This window comes from Larus michahellis, chromosome 15 (assembly GCF_964199755.1).
Source record: "Larus michahellis chromosome 15, bLarMic1.1, whole genome shotgun sequence".
NCBI lineage: Eukaryota > Metazoa > Chordata > Aves > Charadriiformes > Laridae > Larus > Larus michahellis.
This window is the reverse complement of record NC_133910.1, coordinates 13,245,039-13,272,484: the sequence shown is the minus strand read 5'-3', so window position 1 is coordinate 13,272,484 and position 27,446 is coordinate 13,245,039. Positions and strand designations below refer to the sequence as shown.

The window sequence follows — 27,446 nt, the reverse complement described above, 5'->3', positions numbered from 1 at the left end:
AAGTTATTAGTGCTGAGGGCAGCAACAAGTGTGTGTGGTGTGTATGTGTGCGCGCAGTGACATACGCTGTAGAGAGAGACCACAGAGGTTTTCTAAGTGTGACCAGAGCCATTCAGTTGTTCTCCCTGTCACAGTCATTTTAGGTTAGAAGTTCACATGGGGTATAAGGAATCCCAGGGGAGCAACAAGAAGCTCATCCATGCAGAATCAAGGATTTGATCAATTAGTCACATGCTTTGAGACTGTGGACTTAAAAGTGCAGCTATAAAAGTAATTACACCAGTCAAGCAGCACAACACACCTGAAAATGGGCGCAAGCAAGCTGCGTGTGTAGCGAGCCTCTAACACCGCCACTATAGAGGAAAGGCATTTTGAAACCCCGAGGAAAAAAATCAGCACTGCAACTGTCAGGGGTGTGCGTGAGAATCGGTACAGTGACATGCAGTGGTGGGGAGCAGAGCAAAGAGTGAAACAGCAGGATTTCAAATACCTCGCCCATCAGTATGGCCGTGCGTCATTAAACGCACGCAGAGTAATCTGGGGTAAGCAGGCAGTTATAGTATGAGCTCTAGTCGTTCCGCTATGTCATCAACTAACACGTTAGTACACGGTACACACCCATTCAGAAAAAAACAGCACCTCTGACCTCTTGAACAATCACTTCTCATGATTCCAAACAATTTTAATGCTGAACTTAACTTCCATCTTGAGAACAGCCTCCCCTTACCCAGTTTCTGTGATGACATTGTACAGCTCAAAGGCAAATTTCCCCATTTGGTTTTGGGCCCCTCAGTATGTGATTTACGTAGTTTAGGACGGCAGGTGTATATATAATGGTAAACAGAAATGACATAGATCATTAAAACTCATCTCAAGACCCCTCTCATCCAAACCTAACTGGAAACATTGCAGAACTGAAATCAGCAGGACTTCTACGCAAGCTTAGACAGCAGGATTTGACTCGGAGCAAAGTGACAAATGAGGTGAAAAAGAAAACGATCCGGAAGGGAGATATGTGGGAAGAGGAGACAAAAAAAAAGGGGAAAGGCTCTAGTCCTATATATTGTAAGCAAGAGCGATTTAGTCTCTTGCATAAAGAGCTTGCATTTTGTGGACTCGTCTCAATATTTAATAACCAAATTCCAAGTAATTGTCAAGGACCTGTGGAGCCTGACTTCCCACATTGCCCTTACAACAGCCATTCAGTTTTCAGGTGCACCCAGATCAGCCTTATTGGACATCAGAACTGTAGGTAGAAGAGTGATGCCTACGTTGCACCACCTTTCTGGCTCCTCTCAGGAGACTGTTTAGTGTTTTTCATCCCTGGCAAGTTCTTAAACTTTCCTCCAAATCCACCTTCCTTTGGATTTTCCAAACTGAGAAGCAGAAGCAAAGAGCTTCTTGTACTGCTCAGGGACAACTGCTGCGCATCCTGCTTGGCAAAGATGGGAGACCAAATCCCAGATTTGCACCTAGCTACACTTATTATTAAATCCATCCCAGTTTTTCTTATTCCTGCCTTTTTGAGTAGTTGCCCTCTCTCTCATTTTTCTCCCATCCCAAGCAACAACCTCCAGTCTAAGATCCTTGCCTGTTAACAGTTGCTCCCAAGGCATCCCGTCCTGGTACACCCCTCATCCCTGGTGTAAACTGAAAGCATCTAACGGGTATTGCACCAGGATGCGGGTAGGCAGGTCACCCATGACCTTCCCAGCAGAACACACATCAGCTATTCGCTCATGCGATTCGGTCAGAGCCCTTGGATGTAAATCCTATCAAAAGCCAAGATTAAACCTCATTTGCACGTAATATGGGAATGCAAGAAATTAACATTTAATATCATCACAAAGCCTTCTGGGCCCACCTCAACCCCCTACAGAGCCCAATGGCCCCAAAATGTTTCTTCCAGGCCTTTTCCTGAAGCTCTCCGCCAGAAGAAAACCTTGGCAGCTTCTGTGAGTCCTTCTGGAATAAGCTGAAAAGAAACACACTGACCTTTCTTTGCCCACCGGACAGTGCCCTCATTGGAGTGAACGTAATTTTCAAATTTCGTCTGCAAGATCGTGGCCCGCTCCCGGACTTCCTGAGGGTCTGTGCCACAGGATTTCTGCAAGGGCGGTGGGAGGATTAGAGGAAAGAGAGAATTTGAGTCAGGAATAATGAAGCAGTTTACAATAGATTTAATAACAGTAAAATCACACAGTAACCACCCAGGGGCCAACAAAGGTAATCCTCTCAATATTACTAGAGAAAAAAAAAATATAGATAAAGATGTTAAAGTCAAAGCAGCCAGTGAGCGCTGTGTGGTGAGGAGAGCAAATCAGTTTTAATTTTGTGTTTTCTAACATCTATCATGTATCTTCCCCCCCCACCCCCCCCGCTTTTTTTTCTCTTTCCCCAGATTCAACAGCTCAGATACCCCTGCTTATTTCTACTGGAGTTATCTGGGATAATTCCCCCCAGACTCTACACGAACAGTTTTAGACTGATGTTGCAAGTTCCCTTGTGCAGGTCACCAAAACACCTGGTCTGTTCTAGGCACGTGTGGGGCAGGAGAGCTACATTCATCCCCAAGCTCCAGAGAATGGACCAAATTCAGCACCTGTGAACAAAGCCAACTAAATGAACTTCTCACTATTGATGCCTACATGAAGTTCTCCCGCTGTCAACGAGTCGTACTTAACTGTAACTGCCATCACGCGGTTCCTCCAGAATAACACAAGTCCCTTCCATCAAAGACATGGCAGAAGAAACTTTCTTAGACCAAAAGGGCAATTTTGCATGTGCTCAAGCTTTCTCAGGATGCAGTTAAGGAAGTGTAAAGCAAACGCTCCTGGGAGCAAGCTGTAACTGGGAGGAGAAAAGAGGCTGTCTCTCTCTCTCTGAAGTACCCAGGCAGAGAAAGGAAATGTGGACCAGAAAACAAGAGAATTTTTGATGGAAAGTTGACAGCAAAGCGCAAAGCCAAGAATCCATGGATGTGAACCTCTCCCAAGAAAGGACCACTGTTCTCAAAAGCTACTCGGACAGGAACCAGCATCCAAGCCTGAAAGTGCCAGATCCAAGGCAGTAACTTGATACTGATCAACCCCCTTATCGGACCAGGGCTGACTGAAAACAAACATCCAGCTCCCAGGACTCTGTACTAGGCCTGTGCCAAGGCAACAATCCTGTTGTTCCTCCCTGGTAGATTTGCATGCTAATGCCGTAGGAGCCTCCTTCCCTTGCAGCTACGAGCATCACCTCTGCGCTGCTGCCAGTCCAGGGGAACGGTATCGCACTGACACCGCGAACCCCAGCCATGGTGGAAGCCAGGCAATGCTGCTGGCACCCTACACAAAATGTGCTGTTGACCCAGATCTGCCACTCCACAGCCTAACAGCAAATCTGCCCAGAGACGGACCCCAAACGCAGTCTAAATTTCCTGCACAGTGCCCTCTTTTGAACTCAGGATCCCACAGCTTCCAGCCATTGGGTTATTCTTCAGCAAAGCAGATACAGGGACTAGAGCTCCTGCTCGCTCACCACCTGGAATCACTGTCCATCTGCATCTCCAGCAAAGACAACGGTGGGTATTTTAAGGCTAGGTGAAGAGTCTCCCAGATTTCTGCTCTCTGCTATCTGTCTCCCAGTCCACTCAAGAAAGACAGCACAGCCCGTTTCACAGCCGCCTTTTCGTTTGACTTAACGTGCACCTATTGATCAGCTGAGACAGTCTCCAGTCGAGGGGCCTCTGTAAAGGTTTAACACACTACAAGTGGAGCTGCCTCCCCGAAGTGGACACTCGTCGCTGGGACTAACAAGTTTCCATTGACGTGAAACATAAAACTTTCTCCCCCCGCCTGCTCCTCCTCGCCCCCATCACTTTTCTTTTGTTAAGCCTCCTGGCAGCACAAAGTGTCACCTTCCCAGCGTTTTTTAATATGAATGTGAAATTAGTGAGGTTTGCCCTTTCCCCTGGCGGACAGAATCCTCTGTTATTAAAAAGTAAAGCACTTTAATAATGAAAACTTTTTCTCTTTTTCCTGTGTTTTAACTGTTTAAAATTAATGAGAAGGGCATAACGGTTGTCAAAGCGATATTGAAAGCCGGGTAGCCAGGACCGAATAAGCACGAAAATCCCTCCAGAGTGTTAAATAAACAGTGCTTCAGCCCCCTCTGAATCCCTCTGTTGGTTATTGTATACATTCTGTAACAGCACTCAGAATAGATCTGAGCACCGGGGAGGCAGAAAGGTTTCAGAATTCCAATAAAGGCCTCAAATTAAAGACAGCCTGGTGCGAATTCCAGGAGAAAATTAAAGAGACCTCAAGCTTAAGTGACAGGTGACTTGCTTCTGTGTCACAACTGTCAGGGGATTTAGTGATAATATGGCAATATATTACAAAGGACTTTTCTTATTCCCCCCTTTAGGTTTCAAAATGAGGCATCTCTTCTTCCTGGTGCTGGGGGAAAAAAAAAAAAGTAAGACAAAAATGAGGGATAAAAAACTAGGTGCATAATTTCCAAAGTGTGAGGTCAGTCCAAGAGAAATAAATGAAAAAAAGCAAATGGCAGGAAATATAATGTACTCGGAAAACAGCTTCTCCCCTCCTCCCACCTCCACCTTGTCTTTTATCCGCTTCAGCCCCTTGAGACAGATCTCATTTTAAAATTGCCCCCTAATGGGCATGAAAAAAAAAATATCTGTGTTTGATTCCTGCCTTCCAGAGAGGTTCATCTTAAAAAGAAAAATAAATAAAAAATAATTAAAGAAATCTAAATTTAAAACTGACTCAGAGCCAAACTGTGAAAATAAAACCTGCACATCATGTGAGTGCCTGGACAGATCAAATAAAGCAGTGCCACTGGAAGCGCACTGGAAGCCATCCTGTACGCACTAGTCACACAAGCAAGCTTTAATCTTGCTCGTATCCCGGTTCGGATGAACAGGACAATTAATTTGAGACCTTACAGATTTTTCCAAGACCCAAAAGATAAAAGCCTACCCCAGAGGTTTGCCTGATCTACTCTCCACCTGGATGAATGTGTTACATGTGTTAAGTAAGAAGCATTATTGCCATTATGGAGAAATAGTGGGACAGGGGAACTTTTTCTACCTTGTGTTTGCTTAGAGTTAGAGCCTGTTCTGGCAGATCCCTAACCACGAGCATAACGACCGTGATCAGGAACAACATCTATAGGCTAAAAGAAGAAATGGCCCTAGTTACAGTGTTATTTAACCGGTTTCAAGACATCAGGGGGACTCCTCCAACCACCAACTACACACGGAAAAGATGTTCAGAAGAAAGAAACTTTTGATTATAAAGACTGCAGCTTTTAGGTTTGAGAGGATGGGATAAGCCCTGAAAGCCTCTGATTTCATTAAGAGAATATGTTAATGGGAGAAGGGATTGAAACACAATAAAACTAGACTGAGGCACAAAAGTTCTTTCTTAAAACAGTACCAAAAAAAAAAAAGGAAGGAAAAAAAAAGACACCAAAAACCCAGGCTGTAACATGTCCTGCTTCCATTATACTTCAAAACAAAATGAAGGATTTTGTTTTAATAACAACTTTTTACTAACCTCCACACACCTTCTCTAGAACTCACCAAGTCCCCCTGCCCCCCTCCATAAAAGTTGAAAGATCAAATTTATTCTCTTTGTAGGCAGGTGAACATTCACACACCCAGACATAGCCACATATATATTTTATACACCTAAATATAAAATATACATTTTACAGGCTCTTCAGCTTGCTCCCTGGCTGCACACAGAAGCCCAAAAAATACATGTTCCAACGTGGTACTTATAATGGACTTCAGCTGAGGCATTGAGAACCGAAGAGCTTTATAATGAGGTTGCTGTGTGCACGACTGTAATATATACGTGCCTCGATGCATGCAGAGCTGGTAAGCAAAGCTCACGCTCTCTCGAATGGCAACATCACAAACGGACCAGGTTCAGCCCCTCATAACAAGTCCTCAAGCACTCCCTGTCCTCTGCAACGTCCCATAGCATTCCCAGCTTATTGTACCATCTTTACGGCCAACTTAAAGAATTTAACAGAGATTAACCCTCCTCAAAAGTTGGAAACATGCCCCTGCAGCTTCTGAGAACTCAGTGCAGACCACTTCTAGAGCCTCTGATGGCAATAAAATACAAAGCTAACAAACAGAATGAATCCTTGATTGCATTTAAGGTATTTTTCAATTCCTGAAGAAGCCTATTTGATACTGACAGGACTATTCCATCCCCATTAAATGGTATAGAATTTTTTCCATGAAGAGAAACTCTAATTCTCAGTCCCAGTCCTTTCAGATTCTGAGTCATACAAAAATAGGTTATTCTGTATTTATAAGTCCCTGCAGCAGATTCAGACCATCCTACGGCCAGAGTAGATATATCTCAGCCCCAGTGAAGTCAACAGCAAAATCCCGTTCACTTTGATGGCAGAGGGAAGAGAGGGAAGAGAGGAATTCAATCCCACCTTTGACTGCAAGAGAAAGGGACCAGCTCCTTCTGTACACGTACTCACGTACAGCGCCTGGCACGTTCGGGCAGCGCTGCTGAGCGGAAAACAGAGGAACAGCTACCTTCAAATACGGTTGGAGTTTTTATTTTTTGGAAGGAAAGGGACAAAGGAGGAGCATTTAGAATATTCTGTGCTTAAATGTGTAGAGTGTTTTACAATTTGAAAGCACAGTAGAAATACCAATTTGATCAGTTCTGGCAGCAAACAGGCCTGTTAGCTTTCTGTTGCTGTTCCAAAGGCAAGGATACAAAGGCACGGAGATGTTTAGGTGAGAATTTTCAAAATGTATCAACGATTTTGAACCTCTGCAAGTACTGGGCTCTGACAGTCAACAACATTCAGCAGGCATTTTCTCCTCCCACTTTTCAAAAGTCCAATCATAATTTCGTAGAAAAAACATGCTCTCTTTTTTGCCCACTTTCCGTGAAGTAACATTTGTCCTCAAGCCCAGAATAGATAATATTCAATCCCACATCGGCAACCAATGCAAAGTGCAATTTCTGCATAAATGTAATTGTTGAAAAACTCTCCAAAGGAAACCCGAAGTTACCTGCCTGTAAGTACATTCGGGAGAAAAGGAAAGTATTTATACACAGAAGAACTATTTAAAATAAATTCTGCATTAACAAAGCGCAACTAAAGTTACACATTTTTGCTGAACAAGTTAAGAGGTCGTATCCTAGGCACGCTCCAGACATTTAAAATAGAGGCATTGCAGGCTGATTGCAGTGAAAAACCGTGCAGCGGTGGGAAAGAGCTTTAAATAGAGCTGTATCTCAGATGAGCCACAGATCTGGCTTCCTGTGAAATATAGGGCACGTAGGAAAACTGAACATCTTTCAAAAGCATGTTTACCAAGAACACCACAGTTCGTAGCAGTCATTCACAGGAAGCGAGAAGGCTCATACATGTATAACAGAAAGAACGAGCAGGCAAAACAGCAACAAGAGAGGAAAAAAAAAAAAGCATGCTGCATCACGCTTGACACATTCTTAACTTCCATTCAAAATGAGCTTTCTTGGAGGATTTAATTCACCAGAATGCAGAAACACTCGAGACATCAATTGGAAATGACTGAATTCTGTGAATTAGCAACTTGAAGGCAGACCCGAAGCTTGCCAGAGTCAATGAAAAGGTGCCTGTCAACCCAGTGAGCTTTGGTTTGGGCTCCAAGTAAATACAGATGATAAAAGAAAAAGCCCTAAGTAACACATCACCAAATACATTCTCCTTATTTCTTCAGAGAAGTTTTGTGTCGTTTGTGATCACCAGCAGTATTTAGTGCAGAAAAGCCAAGGAGAACAGAAACATTGTTGGGGGAAAAAACACAAAGTTTTTGAAGCCAGAAACCTTTACTGTCTGTTACAAAAATATTTGCTGAAGATTTAGAAGTGACTGCTTTTTGGGGACAAGAGTTTAAAGATTGGACAATTGTGATATAAGGCAGTTCTATAATTACTTGCACTGCCTGACATCAGGTATATACCAACCCTCGTATTGTAAAGACAGAAGCTAAGGGAGGAATACTTACGATGTTTAGCTGGTAAATGAAAATTGGAGCAATTCCACATCAGCAGAATAACTCACCTTGCTTCTTGGTCTGTGCAATTTGAAGCGATCATCTTTCATCAGGCTGGATAACACCTTCTCCATCTTTATCTCTGAAACGCTGAAGCAACAAACACAAAAAATTACCCATTTTTCCTACTTTTCAAATATAGAGTGTAACAAGCCTCAGGCTGATAACAGATAGCAAAAAGATTGAGATTTACACATTCAACTTAAGAATTTATCCCTGAAATACATGAGGCCTTATCCCAGACGCTCACTCAGCAACCCTAGAAGTGTAACTACGGTAAAATCTCAACCCCAGCTGAACTGGTGCTTTCACTGGTAGAGACACAATTTTATCCACAATCTTGTCGCCGTTACAAGTCACCACCACACACTCCAACTCTAACACAGCATCAAAATAACTGAGGGTCGGCTTTCATTTCACTGAAAGTCTCCTCGGTTCTCAACCAGAGTACCTGATTAAAGAAAAATGTTAGGCTTTTAATTATATTTCTGTTGTTTTCATAATTTTTCTTTCCTTGCATTGAAAAGCACCAAGACAACTGGGAAGCATTTCGTTATGTTTTCCAGCAAGAGAGACTCAAAACAGAGTTGATGCAGCTCGTAACATTAATGCTTCTTGTAGAGCTTAACAACTACAAACAACAGCATCTGTAACCTCCACTTTGAACCCACAGGGCGCCAAACATTTTATTGTACGTTAGGTGCCACGGGCAAGGAGCAGAAGGCGTCTGCCTTCCTTTGCTTGTGCAAGCGTGAGCAAGAGACTGACTGAGACACACACACACAGGCTGGAAAGATGTGCTCTTCTTTTGCTGCTTCTACCCCTTGTCTCTCACCACAATTTAACACAATTTAACTCTGGAATCAGAGACACTGCTCAACCCTCGTTCAAAGGAACTAATTGCCTTGACGTTTATACACATTTTTTCCACCCAACTATGCTCCCCAAACTAAAGAGCTAAAACTAAAGCTGTGTAAAGACACAGCTCCTTCCTCTCACAGTGACTCGGCTTCAGAGGGTAACAACAGGATCCCAAGGAACTTTTCCTGTCAAGCGAACTCTCCCGCAGCTTCCTTCCCTCTGGACACATCGCTGCTCTTTCCCACAAGATCTTACATCATTCCAACTTCTTGCTAAGTTTCTTGGGTCAAAGCTCAGAGAGATGCTTCCTGACGGATACACTCACCCTTCAATTCATTTATAGCTTCAAAAGCCACCTCTGTCACCAAATACACGGCTTGATTCCCTTCCCCATTCTGAGAACTCACCTTCCCTCTCATTTGAAGTGTAACACCAAAGCCCGGCCCATTAGGGACCCCATAGCATTTTTTTTTTAATACAGGAGACTCAGTCAGCTGTCCTAGCCAGGCTTCACACTGGGCATTTATTTTCATTCTGTCAACTCACGTTCCTCCTGTAGATTCAACCAGATGATTTATTCTCCTGTCCTGCTTGCGAGACACTGCTGGGCCCAGATCCTGGAAACGCTTACCAACCTGCTTCATTTTAAAGCGAGCGGTCCTACTTAGAGGTGCATTTACAGAAGGCTACAAATTCTCCTCCTCTTTAACACTGTCTTGCAGGGCACATGCACGCCAGGTGACACAATACAGGAACAGCTGGGCAGCTCCAGGCCATTAATATTACAGCTGCATCCAAACTGGGTCCTATGTCCAAGGGAATTACTCAGACGATAAAAGCTGAAGTTTGTGGGCCCAAATTTTCAGCAATGGGCAAAGGTCATCTCTAAAAAAGAGATTATTTTCCTTTTTATACCAGAATAAATCATAAATACTGCATGGAAGCCAAGGAGTTCATTTGGGGTTATATCAGTCTAAGGCAGAGAGAAATCTAGGCGGTCCAACAGCTCTCAGGCTCCTGAATCTCAGATGGTCAGAAAGAGGTATGCGGTTTCCGAAGGAAGCGCTGCTGATATTCTTTTAGTGTAGAAAGAAATTATAATAAGGACACTCCTTTTCTCTTCACTCAAAGACCTCTAAATGCAAATGCCTGGCTGGAGGAACAGATGAGTCTTTGCCATACCGTGTAACAGGATACCGTGATCCTCGCCCCTTCCCCAGTCCTTCCCAGTTAAAGCAAGAAATACCTTCACTTTTGCAACCTGCCTTTTCAACCTCGGCCAGCTCACCACCGCAACATAAGGAAAGGAAAAGAGACGGTCCAGAGAAACAGCCATCCAGCTGGGAAGGTACAGGCCAGCGTGGCCATACGATGTCCTATATGGGAGACAACCCCATCGCTGTGCAGCTGGGACTCCCGCTGTAGCGGATTCCTCCACAGAGGACGCAGAGAGAGACAGGCGGGGGGGTGACGGGGGAGAAAGGGAAACGGAGCATAAAAAGACAACTGAGGGTTCCTCTGTTTGTTTTTGAAAAGTCTAACAGTAAATTAAAACATAAATGGCAACCACTTAAACGAGAGAAAAGTATACCACCCCATCTCCCCCCCCGCCAAAGGTTGCTTTGACACCGCTATGAATGAAAACGTCAAACCTTTGACATTGATTTGTCTGAGATGTCACCCCCTCTCCCATCCTCCTCCCGCCTGGCGCGCCGCCAGCCCGCAGCCTAACAGATACATGAACCTGGTTCCCAGCGGGGAGCATCGTGTGAGGGGAGCAGGGGAGGGGGGGCAAGCACAAGCGGGGAGAAGGGAGAGAAATGACTCGTGCCTTCACGCTGATGCGTTTTCCTTTATAAATTAGTTAGGCCGCCGTTAGGAGATAAAGAAATTATCTGATAGCTGTCGAGGCAGGTGCTGCTAGATTGCAGTTGAAGGCACTAAAAGAGACATAAGGAGGAAAAAAAAAAAGTGAACCTCACTGACTTTCTTCTGCTTCTTGCCTCCTCTCTTTGAAGGAAAATCTGTTAGTTACGCTTAGAGCTGAGACAGAACATTTTCGAATCTAACATTAAAAAGAAAAAAACAAAAAAGAAAGAGGAAGTGTACAGAAAACATGAGCGTGCGTGTGCACACACACACACATTTACAGTTCGGTAGAAAAACCACAACTTCAAGCCAAATAAAGACCGAAAAGTAAGTTGCAGAGAGGTGTGCAGCTTCCTTGAGCCCCAACGGGAATTACTGATCTCAGCAGAGCCAAAGTGAGATCGTTTTGGCAAAGGCTAACGCTGCCTTTCCACACTGGAAGCCAAGGAGAGGCTTCAGGTACCGGTGAAAATTAATTGCGAGCGATTTCCAATTTCAAAGGCAGTCATCCCTAATTCCGAAGTGAATTTTCATCCAGGAACAAAGCCACGTCTGCTCTCATTACTTCCGACGCTCAACATTTCTGGACTTACTCCCACGCATGCTGGGGTGGGTGGAGGGGCTTAAGAAAAACTCTGGGTCGGATCCTCATCTACTGTACAATCAACATGGCACCGCGCATTTACACCAGCTGAAGACTGCGGGGACCCGTCTCATGCTTTGTCTTCTTAGAAATACATATTTTATGAAGTATTTACATTTCAATAAACCCAGCGGGAATTTCATTTTAAAAAGAAAAAAAAATTAAAAAAAAATTCACAACACACACTCATCCCCAACAAAAAGCAAGAGATTTAAAAATTAAGCAAAGAATAAAAAAATGCAAACTCCAGTAACTTGTGCGGTCCAAGGCAAAAGCTACAAAGACGTAGGATAAAGAAACAAAAATTATCCGTGCTTAAGAGGATCGGTGACAGTCCAACACATGCTGTCTTTCGCCCTCACACTGAATTAAATTGTCAGGATTATCACCATAATGCTCTGTTTATGAAGGGTAACGGCAATTTGTGCTGATGGCACTTGCTGCCTTTAGCTTCAAGCTGCCTTCCTGCATCTTCTCTGTAATTCATCAGCTCTCTCTTCTATCCCGTTGCCCCTTCTCACACCATGCGCTCCTATGTAGGAAGAGCGGAGGACACATGACTGCAAACGGGCCGAATCGCCCACCCATGCCAATTAGACACTCATTTTCTTCCATCTGAAGACAGGGATCAAGGACGGCAGATTACACTCCTTTTTTGGCAAGTCCCTTATCTGCAGGGCAGCCCGTTTCATGAAGAACATAAAACAAACAAACAAGAAAAGACAATCCCCAGAGTTGTTTGGCTCTACTCATTTGAGAAGTGGAGAAAAAAAAAATAATAATTCACATAAACCTCCCTCTGCTCATTCAGCAGAGTCTTCTACAGGCTCCTGAAGAACAGTGGCCAGCCCAACAACAGGTCTCCTTAGCAGATCTAATTAGCAGCGTGAGTGATACTGCTCCTTAAACTTGCTAAAAAACAACAGAATCGGATAAGAACATTAACATTTAAAATAAAAAAAAAAAGGGGGAAATTTCCCTCTCCTTCCTCCAACACTTCCAAAAATATTATAAAATAGAAAAATAGAACTTTCCACTTGGAGTTAAAAATTCACAATTATGTGGGATTTCACCTTTAAATGTCAGTGCTGTTTGTTACATGAAAAAAACCCCTGTCAGCTTAGCCCTCCATGTCTTGCTGGTGTCTGCTTAATAGATAGTTACCTGGGATGATGGATGGCTCTTTGTTAGACCACTAAATGGCTCACAGCCTAGAATAAGCCTGTATTTACTGCCAACATTTGTTTGTTTCAAGGATGCAAAAACCAAATTCGACTCCAAGTAGCTCCACCCGACATAAACACAAGAAATAAAAGAGAACTAATTTGTGCCTGAGTTTACAGGGCTCCATCAACACTAGTACAACACGAAAGGGACTCTACTCGGCTGCTGTTCTGAAGCACCGGGAGGCAGCAGTGCAGGGAGCAAGGGGAGGCACAGAGATCCAGCTGACTGCTGAGGAGGCTGGAGACCCGAGAGCGCTCCTGACTAGCAATGCTGAGCAGCGAGTTGTGTTTTTATCCACAAAAGGACTGTTGTGCAAGCAGAACCGGAGTAAATTCTCATCATGTGTCAGCCATCAGGTAGCCGACTGCACGTTGGGCTGCTCCTTACCCAGCCTGGCTCGCTCTCCTCACCGTCTACTCCCAAGTCCAAGCTAGAGGCGGTGTAAGAGAAGCCTTCTCAGCTAGCTTGGAAGCACACCCCACTTTTGGTCTGCAGAGTCCACCCCCCCCTTATTGCCTTCCAGGACCATACCGGGCACCCACCACCTGCAAAAGCCTCTACTATTCCTGTCACAAGCCACTTACACAACACATCGCGGCCAATTACCTGCCAGATACGACCCACGGCTCCCTAGCTATTTCTCTGCCGGATCTCTCCTGAAGAGAAAGCACAATCTCTGACAATATGGTGCTATGCAGGCAGATGGCCAGTTAGCATCTGACAGGCTTGTTTGACTTGTGATCTCCACATAGCCACAATTTGAACCCAGGGCCGGAGAGATAACAACGGAGTGCAAAGGATCTCCGACTATTGTCTCCTCTCTGCCCCTCACCACACACACTCACTCAAGCACAATCTGTCACGTTGATGATTTTCACACACTTTCCTTCTCTCCTTTTGCTAGTCTGGGGCCGGTCCTGGATCACAAGAATTAATAAATTCTTATTAAAACCTGCACGAGACACAGTCCCGCTGAAAGTGCCATAGAAGGTTAATTAGCAAGGATGAGCTGAAACTTTTGTTCGCGTTTCTGACTCACTTAATCTTGTGAGAAGCCAGCAAGCTGACATATTCTGCCTCCGAAGGCGCCAGGACAAGCAGGCTGTTCCCGTGACAGCCAATGCGAGCCGTCCTCCCGATCCGGTGGATGTATTCCGCAGGTGAAGCTGGAGCGTTATACTTCAAAAAGGGAACACGAGAAGGGAAAGGAGGAATTAACAGAACACAGCATGTTAATTATAAACGAGACACTCAGCCCGCTCATCTGAAACAAAAGGGATCTTAGCGAAACCCACATGCTGTACCTCCCTCGGAACTGGCCTGTTTATAAAGAGCCCATCGGGCTCATCCCTGTAACCATCACTCAGCCTCCTCAGCCACAGCAGCTTTTTTGACATGTGAATGTGACACATTGGCCAACTTTCAGATAATAGGACAGTTTCCCCATCTCAGTGTCTCTCTTCGCCTTTTACATTTTATTTCTATACAGGCATGTCAGGAAGCTGTTTGCTTCCCTTAAAATAATAAAAATAAAAATCATCTCACAAAGACCTCAAATCAAACAACCCCCGGGACTGCCCATACAGAGCAGGAAGCTGCCTGCTCTGCGTTTGGGAGAAAAGCCGTAAAATAAAAGACAAGAGATTCAAATTTGGATGTGGGCTAAATTGCTTTGTTTTGATTAAAGGAAGTAATAGTGGTTACTGGATAGAAGAAATCTAAGAGAGAGGAGGGAGTAAGTGCTTTCGGCAGCATATGACAGAGGTAGCAATTGTCTTCCCATGTACAACTATCAGGCACTATGAAAATGTTGCTTAAAGCCCCCCCTAATATAGCGGTGCTTCTCATTTACTTCACTGGGAATGAAAACTGCCCAGCCATTTGCAAGATCTGGTAAAGGGTGACATATTTCCCCCCCTTTAACCTCCCCCTATTCTCCCCCCCCCAGCGTTTTCCTGGAAAAATGAACATGCACAGAGATACTGCTCAGAAATGAGCCCTCAGCAGTTTAACTGGAAAAAACCCAACAACCAAAGCCCACTCTAGTGTTTATACCTGTGCCCTCTGGCAAAGTTTCTACTGGCTAGAGGTGTGAGTGAGATGCTGTGAGCAATCTAATTGCTCCCTGCAGGTCCTTGCTCTTGGACACAGCTCTCAGGACAGCTGAGATTTCGCCTTCTGGACACGCAGAAGTCTCCCAGGGCTTTAGGTAATTTGCACTGCATTCTAACACTGGCAACTATATCTTTGGTTAAATTATATTAATATACAGATCTGGGAATTAAAGACTTCACTTCCCCAGCCTTCTCCAACTAGCTAGCTGCCTACACAATCTTTTTTAAAAAACACAAAATTAAAATCAAATTTGTTACCTGAAGCAATGAGGTAGAAATGAAGAGGCTTGGTTAAGGCTCTGTGACCTGTTCGTTTTACCCAGGTGTCACTCGATACACAAGAATCTCTGGATCAGTTTTTCCTCCATTCAACTAATGTTTTTTTAATTATAAATCTTTTATAAGAATGAAACCTGCCTCATGCCCCCAGCTTCCTCTTTGAAATGACAGGCTGCTATTTTTAATGTTCAATCCATCTCCCTTAGTTTCTGTTTGTTTTTTTTTCCAAAGACAATATTTCTGTCAACAGCAATGCAGCAGCGTTGCATGGGGTTTGGTTTTTTTTTCCAGGGGAAATGTGAACTATGCAGTTCTACTGAAAGCCGAACGCTTACAGCTGCCCAGCCCAGCAAAGCCTCACTTGAAACAGGCAGGTCATTGCACAGACGCTATTGGGCTACTCAGTGTTTAACATTAGCATCGCACTTAAATTCCTCATGGAACTGCCTCCCCAGCAAGCTCAGAAAATTAGAAACACAGAACTGCAAGAGAGATGGCCAGTACTTCACAAGATTTGGCTTCCTGTGGGGGGAAACGGAGGGTGTTTCCTCCCAGCCATTACACAGCTGATAACACTGGAGTTATTGAAGAGGAAAACAGACTGTCAAAACCAAACGTATGACAGCAATGCTGTATCCTAGCAAAACCCTGAGCCCCAGTCCTGCAGCCAGGAACACGCGGGTCTCCCACACCTGTAGGCATCAGCACAAAGCAAACTGCAGAAAGAGGGTCTGGACTGGAAAGGGATTTCAGCTGAGCAAGACTGCACTTAACACACAGACACACACACAGCAAACCTACCTGCACGATCCATGTAACTTGAGGCAGGTCTAGGCCACGTGCTGCAACATCCTTTAACATTAGTAAAGAAATTACTTTAGTAAAAACGCTCGGAAGATATCAGCAAAGTAAGCCCTCTTCTGGGATGGCAATTATACCAGGAAACAACTGCCTATGCAGGCAGGAATTTTTTGTTCCTAGTCTGGGGAGACATGGACTGAAGGTCAGAGATAATGTTGAGGGTTTAAAACACAAGGAATATTGTTAACAGACTAATACAATAAAAAATTATCTACTACTATGGCCCAAAGCCTGGAGGATATAAAAACACCTATTTCAGGAGAGTGGTGTTGAATTATAGAAGTCTGCTACAGTCCCTTTACATTCTATCCGAGAGAATCAACCGCCCTAATGACAGTGATACCTTTGGTTCTTCAGCTTGTTTCATTGATGACAACAGATCTGCTCACAGGCACCTACTGCCCAAACAGTGAGAGAGGCACAACGAAACCTCTGGAGGGCAACACCACTTCTGAGCACACCTTTCTCCACAGCAAGGGTAAGAACTAAAACCAGGCTGCTAATGAGGGAGAGGAAAACAGCCATAAAGCAAACGGTCAAGGATTCTAGGCCTTGAGCAGAATGTCCAAAGATGCACTGATCTCTACCTACAAGTAATTAGTTGTTTCCTAGGTGATGGTCTGAAGCTGAGGAGCAGATGACTTGCAGGTCGCCTGGCCCTATGATAAAAGGCCAACAAACAATTTATCAGAATCTGCAGGAAGCTGGAGTACAGCTCGAGGAGAGGGGACTACAGGAGAGCTCTCCCTTAGATTTTCACCACTCTGGCTTTGATTTGGAGAAATAAAACTCAGCCCCAAAGAAAAGGGTCTGAAGCTGCTGTCAGGAGTGTCATTTGATGTGCCAGCTGGTGAGAAAACCCATCAACTTGGAGAAGGACTTGAACGAGACCCCTCAGTTATCTACAGCCAGAATAGCTTAAAAAACATACCCTTTCAAAGTGAAAAGAGAGTTTAAATACTGTTCAAAATGGAGAGGGAGAGCACAAATACGTTTCAATCTCCCTTCTTGATTTTCTGTTCATTAGCAATGTCCTCACATACTCCTTGGATTTTACATTCACCACGCGCAATAACAGAGCAGGTGTGCAGATTTAACTCTGTTAGGAAATGTTTTGGAACACATGTATCTTTTAGCTAGTTGCAAAATAGAATATATTAAGAACGTAAGCAGGAGCTTAATGTACTAAAAATGTGTCAGCCACCCACTGAAGTGTTTTCATGCAACTCCCACACACGTTAAAAGACTAGGAAGCTGATGTTTTGGCAGCAAAGGCCTCCCCATAAGCACTAGCCAGGTTGCTTTGTGGCTCCAACTGCAGTAAAAGAGGAGACACTTTCCACAGCGCCCACTCTGAAGTCATATGCACTTTTGCTCCAACACGCTCATTAAGAAACGACTTGTTCCCGGAGTCAGAGTGAACAGATGTACAAAAAGCCATTTAAGGGAGGTTGGAGAAAATAAATCAAGAGAAGTCAGGGAACGTGTACAGCAGTTACCAGGATAACAAGATTATAAACTCTACAGCATGATCAGACAGGAGTGCTGACGTCTGATCCTGATCTGGCTGGGTCTGTTAGATACTTCCATGCTGACAAGTCTTTGGTCTTTTCCTATACTGTGCTCCTCACCTCCAGTATTCTGGGAAAGGCTGTGTTTGACGAGAGGGCTCTGACCTTGGGACAGGGTCAGTTCCTCAAAAACAAACAGATAGCCAAGCCGTCCCTGTGTCAGGAGTAAGCACCTCCAACGTGGGGAGAGGCAGACGGCAGGGGCAGGAGCCACCCCTCTCACCCATCAGGAGTTTTTCCCTCCTCTTTTAAGACACCTTTTCTCTACCCCTCTGGCTGGGAAACTACTGCCGCAGACAGTATTGTTCTCATGTGCGTTTGCCAAAGCAAGCGGGGAAAGCTGAAAAGGTTAACAGAAAGCCTAATAAATAGCCAGGGACAACAACATTTTAGGCGGTGGTGCTCTCCCATCATCAGCCTTGTATTCACTATTGTTTTCACAATGCCACCAACTCCACTCAGCTGCTACTGACACATATCAGCAGCTATTCTCCTGGGGTTTAGCTTGGCTTTCTTTCAGAAGTGTCTTGGGATTTACTGGTAATTGGAGTGTTTTGCAAACTCTCAAAGATTCCTCACTATCAGTCCACCTGCGTCTCCTGTAGCTCCTTTTCCTCAAAGACCATCATGGAGATCAGCAAGGTAGAACTAGGATAAAAAGTTTGAGTTGATTTGCCTTCCTCTGCTGGCAGAGCCCATGAGCTTCTTGCTTCTCAGATCTTTAGCAAATACTTGTGGGTCACTTTGCCAGGAAAGGGAATACAACTCCAGCGACAATTATGCTTTTATACTTGCACTACATTTATTCCAGCAGCAGTAATCTGCTGCTGGTGCACTTTGAAGAGGCTCAACAGATTTCCAATGTACAATGGACCACCCTCCCTTCTTTTCCACTGCCCCAGACGGCATTCCCCTTTCCATGCATGACCTCACACCACCATTCCTTAGTAACAAGGAAATCAAGAATATGACACCGCAGCAGGTCACTGCTGATTCCCTGCAATGGGCAATGGAAGGAGAATTAAGTGACCACCTCACAGGAGCAAGGAGAAATAATCTACACCAGCGTAATTTTAAAGAAAACCCAAATGCCAAGCAAACACGATGATGTGAAGCCTTAATCGTGTTCCTGCCCTGACTCCAACGGCAAGCCACAGAATGGCACAGTATCGAGGTACAATCCACCCGAGGGCCCCCAGAAATGATGAAATTTCTGCTCCTAACAATTCATGTTACCAGCCTGTGCTCCTCGTGGTGGGGTACGGAGGGGTGGGTGCAGGGGAAAGGAGGGCAGAAAGGCCACACCAAAAGCGAGGTATATCACTGCAGAAGATCAGAACCAACGCTGCCACAAAAGTTTTTGCAAGGGCCTTGGTTTGCTCAGTCCCTCTCACACAATTTAATTAGGGCAAAGGAAATTGCTAAAGTTGCTTTTGAAAGACACTCAATGGTGAGGTCTTGAAGGCCCTGAGCTTGACAATTGGCTGCCTACATGAGGCCTAGAAGTACAGATGGAAGGCAGCTTGCTCAGGTGCCAGGCTGTCAGTTGGATTAAAATGACTCATTTATTTACCAAAGAACCTCACAAAGTGCTTTAGCTAACAGGCAGAGAGGGCCTAACGGCTCTCCAAGCTGGGGAAGAAGCTCTCGCGCCTTCCCGGCCTGCCAAAAGTCATTACTGCCGAGTGTGGAAAGCCATCAGCAGGGTAGAGACCCCCGTCGGCAGGGTGACAGATTGGGCTGCGTAATCAGAGGAGGAAGGAGAGAGCACAGAAGCTGTCAGAGGCGAAAGCTCTTGGCTGGGGCCGCCAGAAAACTGGCAAGATGAGTTAGCGTGACTGAGTAAACAGCAAACAATCTCCAAATGATCTTTCCTCTCTCCCTGGAAGAGATGAACTTGTTTAAAAGGCACATCCCAAAGGAAGCCGCAAAGAACTTCAGTGAAGGAGAGAGAAATAGATCTGGATGAGACCCTCTGAGATACACGGCCCTTCTTTATTTTCTTGTCTGCCAGCTTATATTGTCTGGCAAAAATATTTTATGGAATATATTAATATACATATGACACAGAGCAAATTAATAAAAGGAACAGCAGGTCCCATTGCTTACTAGAGCGGAAAGATGGGTGGAGAACATGGCATAAGGGACAAGGGAAGGACGGTAACGTTATTGGTGTTGCTCTTTTGTGAGCCAGGTTTCAAAATTTTGTGGGCACAAAAGGCGATTTTGCAGTGAAAAGAACAGAACCACCTTTCTGCAAAACATTTTTGCTGATATGAAGAAAAGTGTCAGAAAAAGCAATGCCCTCAGAGGCAGAAGGTGGTCACAGTGCCTGGCTGCCCTTTGGACATCTGCGTTGGGGAGGCACCTGTAATGTGGGACTAGCGCAAAGTGTATCTCTATATTAAGGTGTCCATATGGTCCCCATTACTGTGGTAACAGGCCACCTCCTGGTTTCAATGCATTTGTCCTCCCAACATCTCTGTAAGATAGAGCAGTGCTACTATCCCCATTTTACAGATGGAGAGATGAAGCACGGAGAGATTTTGGACTCAGACACGCAACTTACTGTGCTTAACGTGCTAACCATGTGCCAGCTGAGCCATAGTAACCATAACTGCCAGGATTTGCATCCCTGCCTTGCAGTAAATGCAAAGTAGCTTAGATCAAAATGAAGGAGGGTTACGATAAATGCATTACCTTACAGTACCTTCATGGCAACCTAGGTTAATTCATGTTACCTCCTCTTTATGACAGGTCAGGAGCAAACACACAACTATCGCTGCTCAGCTGACATGCGGCTACTTGCCTTGTCGTCACAATTCCGCATCCACTTGTACGGAGCCTGTAGCATGGCAGGAAATCAAACCACATCTCCAGTGTCTCAAGAGGGGGATCCCATCCACTGGGATTTCTTCATCCAACTTATTTTCCTTCCTACCTTGTCAACAACTCTACATTTCCTGGCAGATTTTTCCTGCCACAGGCTGCATTTCCCCTTCAAACGGTCTCACCCAGGAACCGATATCCCAGTGATTCCGTTTTCTCTTTGTCCGAAATCGAGCATTTACTGTCTTTCCAAACTCATTAAACTGAAATTTGAGTAACAGGACACGTCCCTGAAATTTCTCGGTTATAGACAGCATGTGCATGAAGGATAACAAAGTTTAGCTATTTATTATTTAGAATTTGCCCAGCACTTTTTATGTTCAAAACACTTAACCTACACCACTGAATGATTAAGCTTTGCTATCCTCCTCAGTTGAGATACTTAAGTATTACCTCTGTATACAGGGAAATCAAGTTATAGTTGTTACACTTATGCATTGCAATGATGCATTTTGACCTTGATCCAATCACTGAAGGGTTGCACACACAAGCGGGACCAAGACTACCATGTAACAAGTACAGCTTTACAGGTGATAAAATACATAATTTGGCAGTGCAAAATCAAACATTCCTATATACACGGCAGTCCTATTTTGATAAAATTCAGCCCCCACTCTCTGAAAAAAATTGCAACTAGTTTCCTTTAAGAATAATGTGCTGCAAGAACAGGAGTCATTTCAGAGCTGGAGAGGGTTTCTCAGCTCTAATTACTCCCGATCGCTGTAATTTACAAGTTTGCGGTGGGTAGAAATCGCCAAGATTCACACATTTTCAGATCAACAGCTGCCACTATTAGAGAGCAAATCGTGCAGCCTTCTGCACCACTGCAGCAGGCTAGCTGTGGCACCGACAGGTCAGAAACGAGAAGTGGAAGGTGCCACCACAACACAAGGGTGCCAGCAAACTTCAGTAGAGGACAACAATTTCTCCCTCAGCACCCTTGAAGGAAGCTTGAAGGGCAAAGCATGGAGAGCAGCAGAGCATGTGCATTTCTAATGACACCATTCTCTGGTTGGGCTTCCCTTCCATCCCTGCAGGTTTTTGTTTTTAACCTTGGGGTAGTCATTAAGATGGGAAATATCACATTACATCCAATTTACCTGGCAGTTATGGGGCACACTACAAATTAGGACTGCGTTCTATTGACTGCATGTAGAGGGCAAGGTTCCAGATTCAAATGAACGGATTTTTCCAGGCGTTAAGACCACGCAAAATACTAAGAGGCCTCTTGTATAAGACATACACTTTTTCTGTATACAGTACCTTGCAGCAAAACATCATGTAACAGTTTGCAAAGAAGGCACCAGGCCTTATTTAACATGTGAGATGCAGAGAAAGAAGATGACTTTCCTCAAGGTCAGACAGTGAGCTTGAATTAGAGCTCAGTGCCAAATCCCCTGTTCTACCATTAGATATCAGACAGGCCCGTTAGCATGGAGCTGCAAAGGAACTCTAAGTTACTTACAGTGCAAAGCAAGATGCCGGTCTTGGATTTTAGGAACTCCTGGAAGACCTCCGTTCTTTCCTAGAGGATTGAAACAGAAAAATGAAAAGAGTGCTTATGCACATTACAATCAAACCTAAAGCAAATCAGCTAACGTAAGAATTTAACAACTACGCCTCATTCACTCTAACATGCACAGCTTCAAAAGCAGAGGAACTGACTTCACGAGTTCCAGTCAGACTCTTTCTGCAAATGGAAAAAAAAAAAATCTATGGCATATAGGTGTGGTCCCAGGCAGGAAGGCACAGCATCTGAATGTGGCAAGCCTGAAGGCATTTGGTCAAATCAAAGGAGCCAAGACCTCCATGGTTTGCACAGAAGCACGGCCTGTGTATGTCAAAAAGGAATAACTGTTTTATGCGGAGAGAGGATCCACAAAGGATTAGGCAGCAGCAACAGAATAAACTATTTCAGATGGAAGGGGCCTACCATGAAGCACTGGCATACTTTATGGGCAACAGAGGCTTTTGTGAATGCAAGAAAAAGCTGGACATCTTAACTGCTGTCTGTCCAGTCACACGATGGGCAGGATAAGCCCATTTTGTTGACACAGCGATATAGTCACATCACAAGAAATCAGCCTCATCACGTGCCCAATGGGGCGGGCAGACAGTCACTGGACTGACTGTGCAATTAATAAGTATCGGGGATGCTCAGCTGCACAGTTGCTCACGTGAACTGTTGTGGGATAAGTCTTCAAAGTAACAGGGCAGGAGAGATGAGACCTTGGCCAGAAACTCCTGCCCAAGGGGGCAACGAGACAGGACTCCTGGGCCCTGCAGGCAGCTGCCACAGAGCTCCCAGGGCACCCTCCCATGGCCTTCCCACAAGAAAACGCCTTGTCCTGGTGAGGGCCACCGAGGCTGCTGAGACAGGGATGGAGGTCCTCCCTTCCCACAAGCATTGAGGCAGGTGCTTCCCAGTCTTGCCCTCGCTGCTGGTCTGCACCAGCAGGCTTCCCACAGCCCCCACTTCTAACACAAGCTCGACCTGCATTGTCGGTCCCAAAACCTTCCTAAGCACACTACAGTTAGTTAAACTAACTACTTTGGGGTGCGGGTTTTTTATCTCAATAAAAGCAACATAAACTGATTCTCCAGCCCACACTACTACTATGGTTACAATCTCTGAGCATCAGTAACCAAAGGCCTCAGTAGCATCTGGGCTTCCCTTGCCAGTACCACCTAATCCACCTACACTCCCTGTCCGTAGCTGTGAGAAACAACCGCACGCTCACACTCCCTTGATCCGATTCCATTTACTCTTTTCCTTGTCAGAGCTCAGGCTGCCTCCGGCCTCAGAAACACCATACCCGCTTCCTTCCTGTTCCATTTGCTTCCTCCTTCCAAAATATCCTTGTTTCCATGTTTCAAGCCTTTTTCCTCAGAGTTCTAGCTGGGGATGAAGTCAATGTCCTGCTACGTTGATGATACAGAAGCAGCCTTCTGTACTTGACTCCCAGCTAGGGGTACTGCTCTAGGAAAGAAGGGAAACTTGGGCCTTGCCGACACACTGAACCCTCTGCTGACAAAAATTAAAGAAGAGAGCACGCTGTATCTTGTTGACAATGACAGCAGCCGTGCTCAGCAGTACCATATGGGATCCACAATTTAGCTCCATTAATGCTCTTAATTTGAAGACATCAAGCACTAATTACACACTGGGTACTAAAAAGGCAAAACCCTTCCCCTGGTGCCAGCTACTTAGTGGTGTTCTGTTGGCTTAACAGCTGGTCAGGGTAGAGTTGGGCCAGACCAGGCCTGCTCACTCGCTCAGGCAGGCAGGTTGAGGAAAGGCCAGACTGCAGGGACAGCAAAGCACATGTTTCTGGTCTCCACAGGATGGGAATGAGTGAGAAAAAACAATGGCTCTTCACCTCTTGCTTCCTCAGAAGAGCTCTATTCATTTACTATCTCTGCTGCACAGCTCAGAGTAGAGCGGTAACTCTCTCCATCACAGAACAAGGGAAGGAGCAGGGGTTGAACTTTCAAGGGAGGTCCCTCAGCTATTGAGAGGAACGCTGCAGTGACAGGTCATTTGACACTCTTTTGGCCTCTCAGCCCTCTGTAGCAAGCTCCAATCTCATCATCCAGGTCTATTCAGCTAAAACCTAGACCTATTTTGGGGTAATTACTGTTATATTGCTATTATTCCATCTCAGGGAAAAGAGCAGTCTGCCAAGACACTGTTCTTCAAAATCAAAGCCCAACTCCTCCATCCTTATCTAATGGGGGCAAGTTTTGAGGCTTGGATGAGGTTTTCCTTTGGCATTAAAAGCTTGTCTTGACTGCACGAGAGAGAATCATGGATATATAAACGGTTTAAGCACACCCACTGGGAATACTGAACGGCTGCCTCAGCCTGCTGAAATAACACCTCTCGCCTCTTCAGCTGTGTTTTTCAGATATAGCTACCAAGGTACTTTCCAGAAGTGGGACAATATTCTTATTCTCATTAGCAGATGGAAGACTGAGGCCCCTAGAGGTGAAATGACTCTCTGTCCTCTCTTCTGCCCTCCTCCCCAAAATAACCACACAATAAATCATAGGGAATAAGGAATAAAACTGCGTATCCTGACATTTTGAGAATGCTTACTTCCTGTTCCATGTTGCCGTGCAGTCGTAGAAAGTGTAAGCATGCAGAGGAGACAGATGAACGTTCAGGCTGTTCTGACTCTAGCCCTCCTGAAAGGACCTTCAGAAGCAGCTCATAGTAGAATTCCACTTGTTCACAGCTGGAGAAAAAGATGATCATCTTGTGGTGTTTTTCAAACTGCAAGATAAACAAGAGAATTGCACATGACCATTTCCACAGGCCTCTCCCAATTCCCTGATTATTATAAGATCTAGATGGCTTCCACTTCTAGAGATATGATTATCCAGGAAAGGATTACAGAGTTTGACACCAACTACTGAGCCCACAAAAGAAGCACAAGCACATGCTGCAGAGGTATCTCAGTGCCAGCACGCGAGACACACCTCAGCTCTCTTGTGGCTCCCTGTACACTAGATGCACTTCAAAGCCCTAGATCTAATCCATGCTACCCTTGACAGAGTAACAGATAAAGGAGGTGGAAAGGACAAAGGGCTACTTCGTAATATAAATGCAAACAGAGTCTCACCTTGCATTTCTCAAGGATAAAAGCTGCTAGCGTGACAAGCCTCAATTTGCTGGGGACCATCATGACATACTGCTTGAGCTTCTCCGGAACAGCAAAGTTTTCCTGGCCCATGCAGTTTGATGAATTATTGGGTTCTGTATCCATTTGTGATGCTGGTTTGATCCCCTTCTGGATTTCATCTGCTATGGAAATGCTGACAGGATCATTCAAACTGATATCAGCCAGCCGTGTTACTCCTGAATCACAGAAAATGAAAAATACGTGAAGACCAGTCTGGGGTGCTGATGGGGAGGGTGGTGATATATTCAAATAAAAAACCCCAACTAACACAATTCCAGTGAAAAACCGTAAAGGGCAAGGAACTGATGAGCCATGCCTCAGACACGACCGAAGACCTCCACAAACTTTGGTTTAGGGCTTAGCTGCTGCAGACTCCACCAAAAGCATCACAAGATGCTGCTTCAGCCAACTGTGTTATTTTACATTATATAAATGTCTTGACCAGATAGAGAACATTTGGCAGTCCTGTGTTTTAACCACGTATGCAGAAACCCCCCCCAGATCTTCACTCTATCAAGAGTGCAAGAGTCGTGCGGCCTGGCTCAATTCTTGCCTTAGCAACTGACTTCTTGTATGATACTGAGCAGATCTATAACCTACCTTCTGTGAGGGTGGCTGAGAGCAGGACATTCTGACGTCTCTCTCTCTCAGTGTTTAAAGCGTTGAGTATCACCGCTACGTCCTTCTCAAAGCCCAGGTCCAAGATCCTACAAAAACAGCAAAGGTGATGAAAGGTGTTGTAGGAATGAATGAGGAGAAAGTCTTAAGGCTACATGAGCCAATTAGGAGTAGGAGAAGTGCTAGAGCTGATCAGATCTTGGGCCCATTTAGCTTCATGTTCCATCTTCAACTTTTGCCAGGGTCAGACACGTCAGAAGACACTGAGAGAATCTCTGCAATTAATAATTGTACAATAATCTGTCCGAAGGGGACATTTCTTCCTAATCCCAATAATCTGGTGCTTGGCTGAGGCCACTGAGCATGAATTGTTTATGATCATGTGCACACGCGCTCTCTCACACTTTTAAAAAAAATATTTAGTGAGGTATCAAATACAGAGGCAGAGGGTATCATAATTATTTTCCATAACTAAACACTCAGAAGTTTACCTGTCTGCTTCATCAATAATCAGCCACTGAGTGCGACGGAAGTGAATACATTCTGTGGACTTGATGTGATCAACCAGGCGACCAGGAGTTGAAATGAGGATATTTATCCCTTTACGTAATCTGTTTAGATTAAAAAAAATAATAATCCACAAACATCCAAACCAACAAAAAAACCCCAAACCCCTAAAACGTACAGATCAGCAGTAACTCTGGAATAGGAACTCAGAGCGAGGAACTGGAATGTACAGAGGAAAAATTCTTGGCCACAGTAAAATTAGCAGGGACAGTATTTTCCCACTGATTGCAACAGAAATTTCTTGCACAGCTAAATTTTATCCTTGATCATCACTGACAGGTGTTGAAAGGCATACTCAGTGATAAAGGCTTGGTGGAAAGAAATATTAATAATATTAAAAAAATTGAAGCCACCGAAGCTAGTTTTCCTTTTCTAATTGAGTACTTTTTTTTTTTTTTACTGTCAAGCGTAAACTTCTTTTTGTGTATGCTTATACACTGAGAAATGAAAATTCCATTTTGGATTACCAGCTTACAATTCAATTCTTGAAAAGGGAAAAGAAAGAGACTTTTAACACCAGGAAATCTCTTCTCCAGAAAGCAATTTCCCCCATAACAAATACTGTAGACAGCACTCGGTGGTAAGCAAGTACAGGTGTTTGTCAGAAGAGGGGGAAAAAAATACTGACACAAGAGATCATCTTCTCAGAAGGCTCATCAACATTTTAGAATAGATGCAACTGGGGGAAGTGAATACTTCCTGCTGACCCAGTCACTGTGTCTGTGTAAGATCCAGGGGGATCACAGCTTGATCCAAACTCACAATCCTCCCACTAAGAAAAGCACTCTAAGGAAGAGTAACAGATAAAAAGGCTGGAGAGCAGAAGGACCCAAAATACAATTTAAGAAGTTGGCTTCCTACCTGGCTTTTTCCGATTTTCTCTTTTCTCCTCCCATTAGCACACCAGGCACAATCCAGGCAAATGGCTACAGAAGGAAAAACCCAAGACCAATATAGATTCTTCTTAATAAAGAGACAAAGCCTAATCCAAAAATTATGTTTCCTGACAAAAAGAGAAAAGACTGGAGCTGCCAGCAGCGTGCATCTGATTTGATCTAACAGATACAGTCTCCGTGCACTCTCTCACCCACAGCTACATATCAATGGCACCTTTAGTTCTAACCACGTAACTTGCTTCCCACATCGTCTAGGAAGATAGAAATGCAA

The 27,446-nt window shown here is 44.6% G+C and overlaps 1 protein-coding gene across 2 annotated transcripts in view; it reads right to left on the bottom strand.

Moving 5' to 3' along the window:
* Nucleotides 1-27,446, bottom strand: part of DDX31 (DEAD-box helicase 31) — a 50,136-nt gene that overhangs the window by 14,656 nt on the left and 8,034 nt on the right. For both annotated transcript variants that reach the window (XM_074608320.1, XM_074608319.1), the window contains exons 9-18: nucleotides 27,141-27,205; nucleotides 26,204-26,323; nucleotides 25,695-25,801; nucleotides 25,035-25,270; nucleotides 24,509-24,685; nucleotides 21,875-21,934; nucleotides 15,890-15,940; nucleotides 13,735-13,874; nucleotides 8,104-8,185; nucleotides 1,996-2,107 (exon numbers count right to left, since the gene is read on the bottom strand). In XM_074608320.1, the coding sequence (XP_074464421.1) occupies nucleotides 1,996-2,107; nucleotides 8,104-8,185; nucleotides 13,735-13,874; nucleotides 15,890-15,940; nucleotides 21,875-21,934; nucleotides 24,509-24,685; nucleotides 25,035-25,270; nucleotides 25,695-25,801; nucleotides 26,204-26,323; nucleotides 27,141-27,205 (1,150 nt within the window). The remainder of the gene's footprint in view (nucleotides 1-1,995; nucleotides 2,108-8,103; nucleotides 8,186-13,734; nucleotides 13,875-15,889; nucleotides 15,941-21,874; nucleotides 21,935-24,508; nucleotides 24,686-25,034; nucleotides 25,271-25,694; nucleotides 25,802-26,203; nucleotides 26,324-27,140; nucleotides 27,206-27,446) is intronic.